The following is a 6799-nucleotide window of genomic DNA, read 5'->3' on the forward strand; positions in this document are numbered from 1 at the left end:
AGCTGTGATGAGCCTAATTGAAAGACGCTACCAGATACTGTGATGAATCAAAACGCAGGAGCAGAGAAAACCAAAGAGAAACAATCTGAGATGAAAAAAAAAGAGAGAAACTGAATTTGATTTGTTCGTGGAGTTGCAGAAAGGGTATTTTTGGTACTTTTGAAAAACTTGTCTTGTGTGATCCGCACGTTTTGAACTAGGGAATAAATATTCTGGTCTAAAAACATGTTTTTGGACCAGCGGATAATTTTATTATAGGGGTGGATTAGAGAGTAACCGGTACTGGGTTTCCTGTACTACCTAGTAATTCCTAGAAATACTATAGCTCATAGTTAAACGATTTTTATGGGTTTGTGGAAGAAGTAGAACTACAGTTGACGCTCACAACACTCTTTCTTTCTTCTTCTTCTCTCTCCGTCTAACACACAACACAACAGCTTCTTCACTCTCCTCTTAATCAGGAGCCCTCTAATACTCCCACTTCCTCCTGTTTCTGCAAAATTAGATCTCAAATTCCGGCAATCTTTATCGGAAAAATCAAGATTCACGGCAACTTTATCTACTGAAAAGAGACTACCGTTAAACTTAATTTGGATCTATTACAATTCTCTTGTGAGTTTTTCTTTCCGATTTCTTTATCATTTCTTGATTTGGTAGAATTTAGATCTCATTATGTGATTTGAAGATCTGGTTACTATTATTGTATACCCTGATCTGAAGTATTTATGTGGATCTTATTGTCGGTGATTCTAGAGTTCTATCAGACGTCTATTTCACTTTGATTTTTGACTTGGCTTATTATATTTTCGATCTGATCTTGTAATGTTGTTGATTCTTTTTATGAATTCGTTCTTTTTTTCGTTTCTCTAATGGTTTTGATAAGGAATCATGAGAATGGATATTGAAATAATGAAATGAAACCTGAACTATAACTATTTCTTGTTTGTGATCTTTAGACTTGGAAAAAGAATGTTGCTATTGAGTGATTGAATTTGATTCATTTTAAATGTTTTTATTGGGCTTGACTATGAACTGAAATGCATGGTAGGGAGGATTTGCTAAAGAATGATTGTCTTCGTATAGTTATTAGGATTATCCAAGTTAAATAAGGTTGTAAAAGTGATGATTTTAGGTTAGTTTCTTAGTTAAAGAGAAAAATTTCTCATCATAAAACACGTGTTCCTTTTTGCGCTCAACATGACTGTACTTTGTACTTCATGTGTAGGTAAGCTGTATGTATTGGTTTACAGTTTCGTGCTTGCGTACTGTTTGTATGTAATCTGTATGTATGGGCCTTGTAGTTTTGTGCTGACTTGCAGATTGGCTTTCTTGTTGCATTCAGACCTAATTCTTCCATCAACTGTTGTTCTATATTTTTGGAGAATGACTTGTTCATTATGTTGAAAGTATATCTTGTCTGTTTCTGATACGGTGGTTGTGAGGTTCTTGCGACCCAATTAGACGTTGCTCGTTGGCAACCGAAACTAATATATCTTACAAATAGCATAGCTTATATTATTCTAGGCATAAAATTAACTTTGTTCATTTGTCTCAATGTTTTCCAGCTTCATAGTTTTGGGATTTTGGAAGTGGAACTGTTTCCTTCCAACTATCAGTATACCGGTGACAAATTTTCAAGGATGTGGATATCCTTTCGGGTTTAGATGACTGTGCTGGAGTATGACTGCGATCTTGGTTTTTCTGGTTTCAACTAGAAACTAGAAAGTTTTTTTTTTCCTCAGATGGTTTGACAAGTTAAGAGTTAAAAGAAACGAATACGAGACAAGATGATAGGCAGACCACTTGTGTTGACGTATCTATACCTTTTACTATACATATTTTTATCCTCGGGGGTTATTTTGTATAACAAGGTACTGTATCCTTGCCATAGTTCTGATGTTTGTGCATGTAACACAGTCATATTTAATAGTGTCTTTAAAGTACTGTCCAATTTTACTGGATAATTATTCTCTTCTCCAAATATTTAATCTGAGTAGAATATCATTGCACTACATCATTCGGTTCTGCTTTACCTGTATTTGCACAGTCCATTGTTTCTACTTCCAATGTTAATATTGACTATTTTTTGCTAGATAGGGTTGATTGTAATTGGCAATGATTCATGATGTATTTTATACTTCCTATAAACCTGTCACTGAAGTTGAAATGATTTGTTTTCATTCGTTTGCAGTGGGTTCTTTCTCCTAAATACTTCAATTTTCCGTACCCGATTACATTGACTATGATTCATATGGGATTTTCTGGCTTGGTAGCATTTATTCTTGTTCGCGTTCTGAAGGTACACTCTCCAAGTTACCATTGGTATTTTTCTTTCAGGAATGTACATATGTGCTTCATTTTTATTCTTTCCTACTTCATAATTTGTTGTCCTCTTAAATTATGCTAAAAGTCACGTCCATTGAATGTAGCAGTAGAAGTGGCCAAACCTTGTGTGATCAATTCCCAAATGGAGTAGTGATTTTGTCTAGAAGAGATTAATTTCTTGTAAAAAATCTGTAAATCAGGATCAAAATCTAATCCCTCTCTTTGTTATGTTAAATTCAGAGCACCGAAAGCCCTGCAAACTGGGTTGCTTGTAGCTGAAATGTTATTAGTCGTTCAGTTTGGTTGTCCTGTGTGGCCCTTTTATTTTGACTGTCTTATCTGGCTCCAGAAGAACCACTAAACATGGTTGTTGTTTACGAACTTGTAGAATAATTATAAATGATGCAACAGCGCCCAGTACGAAATGACTCGCTCATATTTAGTTATTGATAGCTTATTTACATGGAAGATGGACATAACAAATAATTTTGGTTCAGATTTTTTTTATCCTATTACATATTTTTTGTATCTTACTGTTTGTTGCTATTGTTTTTTGCAGGTTGTAGCACCTGTTAAAATGACATTTGAAATGTATGCCTTTTAAACTTTTATATCTGTCTCCTGCTTTTAGCATTTTCCATGTTACTTTTTCTCTTGATTCTTAAAACTTCAAATATTTATTTTGTGGTCATGCAGATATGCAACTTGTGTGATTCCCATAAGTGCTTTTTTTGCATCAAGCCTTTGGTAAGCATAATTCTGATTTAATTTGTCACGTGGTAGCTGCTCATATTTTTGTCTAGCGTCTCTTATATTTTATGCCTTGGTGTTTGTCTAGTGCTGTGTGCTCCCTCCGTCCCACGAAAAATGAAAGGCCCACTTTTTGTGGGATGGAGGTAGTATTTAATAAGCTTAGCACTATATTGCTTAGTCTTTAGGGGTTGCCAAGATACACTCAGACCTTTTTAATTTGTGTTGGTACATAAACTGGCCCAATAACAAGTCTTTGGCAGTTCATGCATATTAGAAATTATTTGCAGCCATTTAAATGCTAAATGTCAAGTATTATTGCCCAGCATAACCTTTTCACAGCAAGTAATCTCCTCTTAATTTTTGTTTAGAAAAGAAGGCACTTAAATAATGATCTGTAGCTCCTAACAGGTTATTCCATTGTTTTCCTCCTGAAGTGTGTGTTCCTTCTTACAGGTTTGGTAACACTGCTTATCTGCATATTTCCGTCGCCTTCATTCAGATGCTCAAGGCTTTAAGTATGGTGATGCTATGTTCATTATGTCTTGCAAGTTCCATACTGTATCTTTGAAGAATTTCTAAAATAACTTGTTGTCTTAAATTTGGTATTTGCAGTGCCTGTGGCAACATTTGTCATGGCTGTTATATGTGGTACCGACAAATTAAAGTGTGACGTGTTCACAAACATGTTGCTGATCAGTGTTGGCGTTGTAATTTCCTCTTACGGGGAGATTCATTTTAATGTAGTTGGTACACTATACCAGGTTACAGGAATATTTGCTGAGGCTCTGAGGCTGGTTTTAACTCAAGTTCTTCTCCAAAAAAAAGGCTTGACACTAAATCCTGTCACCAGCTTATATTACATAGCACCGTGCAGGTATATATATTTGTTTCTTTGACATCTTCATTTTCTATTTTGCAGTTTGTAAATTAGGAAGTGTCATTAGGGCGAATAATATTGTATAAGAAGACACCGTATCTATATCCTTGTCAATGCAGCTTAGTTGGTTCGAAGTATTATTTTGTATAAGAAGACAGTGTATCCCCCACCCCCTGACATGCTTTTCCATGTCTTCTTCTCTGCAGTTTTGTTTTTCTCTTTATCCCTTGGTATTTACTGGAGCAACCAGAAATGGAAGTTTCCCAGATTCGATTCAACTTCTGGATATTTTTCTCGAATGCTCTTAGTGCTCTTGCTTTGAACTTTTCAATTTTCTTAGTGATTGGTAGAACTGGAGCAGTCACCATCCGTGTTGCTGGTGTTTTGAAGGACTGGATATTGATTGCTCTTTCAACAGTTATCTTTCCTGAATCTACAATTACTGGGCTGAATATTATCGGCTATGCGATTGGTACTTCTCTTCACCGTTTAGTCCTTAAAGTACATACCTCTATAATGTTACACATGACTCTAAATGTATATCTGGATGGCACCGTGTTCTGTTTTCAGCTCTAGTTGGTGTTGTCATGTACAATTACTTGAAAGTCAGGGAGGGGCGTGGATTACAACTTCCATCTGAAAGTGTCGTGGATAGAACAGCTAAGGTATGCTTTTCTCCTCAATACATGTTACTATTCCGAAATTTATATTGTTTCCCCTCACTAGTGTGCGCTATTTCTATTGCTTTATTGTGATAGTGTTACTCCATCCAGATTTTCTTCATGCTGCAACGTGTTTCCTGTCTAAACACTTGAGTTCTAAATATAATTACTAATGCAGGATTGGAAGTTAGATAAGAAATCATCTGACCTGTATATACCCAATAGTGTTAAAGACGATGGCGGTGGAGGAAATGAATCTGCTTCTGATCCGAAGGTGGATGAGGAAGCACCTCTCATCCCATCTTCACGAACATTATCTCACATTGGTCGAAGCCAGGTTACTAGTCATACCGCTTGATGATTCAATGTGTGTTTGGTGATTTTTTTCTTTCTTCTAAGAACTTTCTCAGCAGTAGAGGCTTTTTCCTTTTGCAAAAAGGAAGGAGAAGAGGGACTGAATTCCTGTTTAGAAAAACGTAGCTGTAGCGTAGTAGTCAACAGGGCTTTTCTTTTGTGAAGAAACATCATTCTTTGCAGAGCATGTTAAATTTTGCTTATATCAGAAATTCACAATGGTGGTATAATATTCCTTGTAGAACAACTTCATTTTGTAGTGGAAGTATAATTCTTTTCTTCCGTCTTTCTTTCTTATAATTGATTGATTGTTTGAGAATTGGTTCGTAGTAAGTACCCCGCTTATAAGATGGTGTCTTGAGCAAACTTTGAGTAGCGTGCTGTTATTCTAAAAACCCATGTTCCTGTTATACCGAGTTGCAACTTGGACTAGCATGTAATATCTTATGTGTGTACTAAACCATCTGATTGAACATGTAATAGCATGTAATATCTTAGACTAGCATGTAATATCTTGTAGAACGCTATTATTCTAAGAGCAAGTCTTATGGTGGAATCCAACCTATTCCAATTGTGGAAAAACCATGGAATGTCAAGTCTAGTGGCTTCCAAGTTGGGTCTTCCACATAAAATCCAAGTAGGGTCCCATGAATTGATGGAAGGGTCCGTGGAATCCATGGAAATACTAATCAGAATCATGGAAATGCTAATCAGAATAGCGCAGACAAGAAACACTATTAAAAATAGCACAAAACCATCTGAACTTGCTCTAACAACTGAACTTGCTCTAACCATCTGAACTTGCTCTAACAACTTCATTTTGTACAAAACCATCTGATTGAACATTAATGAGTACACTGAGTGTTCGAAAGTATTATTATTTCCTGAAATGAAATCGGATTATAACAATCTATATCCCCCTGGACCACCCTCCCTACGCCACCATGTTGCAAGTTGGAATTGCTTAGCAGGGACTCTGAAGTTGGATTTTACCTGGACGGAAACGGGATCCATCTTCAGACTGTCTGGTATTATTAATCACCTTACTAATTACAAGGCTTTCTTTCAAATTGTTCCTAATGAAAATGATAAATGAACAAGAATTTGAACCAGGCGAAGCAGCACCATACTCCTTACTGTATCGGGGTCTCTTATTGAAGTAACTGCTGGTAGCATAAGTTTTATTATAAACTAGAAGTGAAGTCATCTGCAAGTCTTGGCAGGTTTTGTTTTTTCAAGTGCTCACCGGTGGCCCAATTTTATAGGGGATTTACTCTCTAATTCTCAACAACTCTCTCATGTGATGCATGTATTCCGACAATTGATTACCTACGGCTAGAAGGATTATTGGTGACCATTCTAGGAGTCCCAGTGATACTCACAGAGAGACACAAGATGCAAAATGTCTCGCGTGTTTCTGAGTAGTTTCTGTAGCTGTAACCCTTCATTCAAACTTAATTCAAAACTAACTATAACTAATTTTTCTAATAATAATTGATATTCAGAAACTCCAAAAATAGCTGCACTTGGGAACCATACTGATCATGTTCAGAACGAGAATGATCATAATGACATCGAGAGAGGAAATAAGCAAACACCAATATTGGAACAGCTCTTGAGGACAACAAATAATGACAATGATGCTGCTCTGCATGATGCGGTGAGACAGAAGCTTGTTAAAAGAATACAGATGCTCATCCAACATTCTCATACTCTCTAAAAAATGCTGGTGAAACACCACCTCTTTATCTTGCTGCTGGACAAGGATTATATGCTTTTGTCGTCCAAATCTTACAGATATGTCCCCTGCTCATAGTGGCCCTCGTGG

General features: G+C 36.4%; 1 protein-coding gene across 1 annotated transcript; it reads left to right on the plus strand.

Annotated features, from left to right (window-relative positions):
• The first annotated feature begins 361 nt into the window (after positions 1-361).
• On the plus strand, positions 362-5257 carry LOC113318513 (probable sugar phosphate/phosphate translocator At3g17430). The gene is made up of 10 exons (XM_026566683.1): positions 362-612; positions 1566-1871; positions 2192-2299; positions 2885-2916; positions 3022-3072; positions 3532-3593; positions 3691-3952; positions 4162-4427; positions 4526-4620; positions 4796-5257. The coding sequence occupies exons 2-10, from the start codon at positions 1788-1790 to the stop codon at positions 4973-4975; spliced, it is 1140 nt and encodes a 379-aa protein (XP_026422468.1). The 5' UTR covers positions 362-612; positions 1566-1787; the 3' UTR covers positions 4976-5257.
• Positions 5258-6799: the final 1542 nt, after the last annotated feature.

This window comes from Papaver somniferum, chromosome 10, assembly GCF_003573695.1.
Source record: "Papaver somniferum cultivar HN1 chromosome 10, ASM357369v1, whole genome shotgun sequence".
Taxonomy (NCBI): Eukaryota; Viridiplantae; Streptophyta; class Magnoliopsida; order Ranunculales; family Papaveraceae; genus Papaver; species Papaver somniferum.

Excerpts from the sequence above, each read along its gene's own strand:
- LOC113318513 (XM_026566683.1), top strand. The coding sequence starts at position 1,788 with ATGATAGGCAGACCACTTGTGTTGACGTATCTATACCTTTTACTATAC. Across the intron at positions 3,073-3,531 it reads TTTTTTGCATCAAGCCTTTG|GTTTGGTAACACTGCTTATC; the intron begins GTAAGCATAATT and ends TCCTTCTTACAG. Across the intron at positions 3,953-4,161 it reads TATTACATAGCACCGTGCAG|TTTTGTTTTTCTCTTTATCC; the intron begins GTATATATATTT and ends TCTTCTCTGCAG.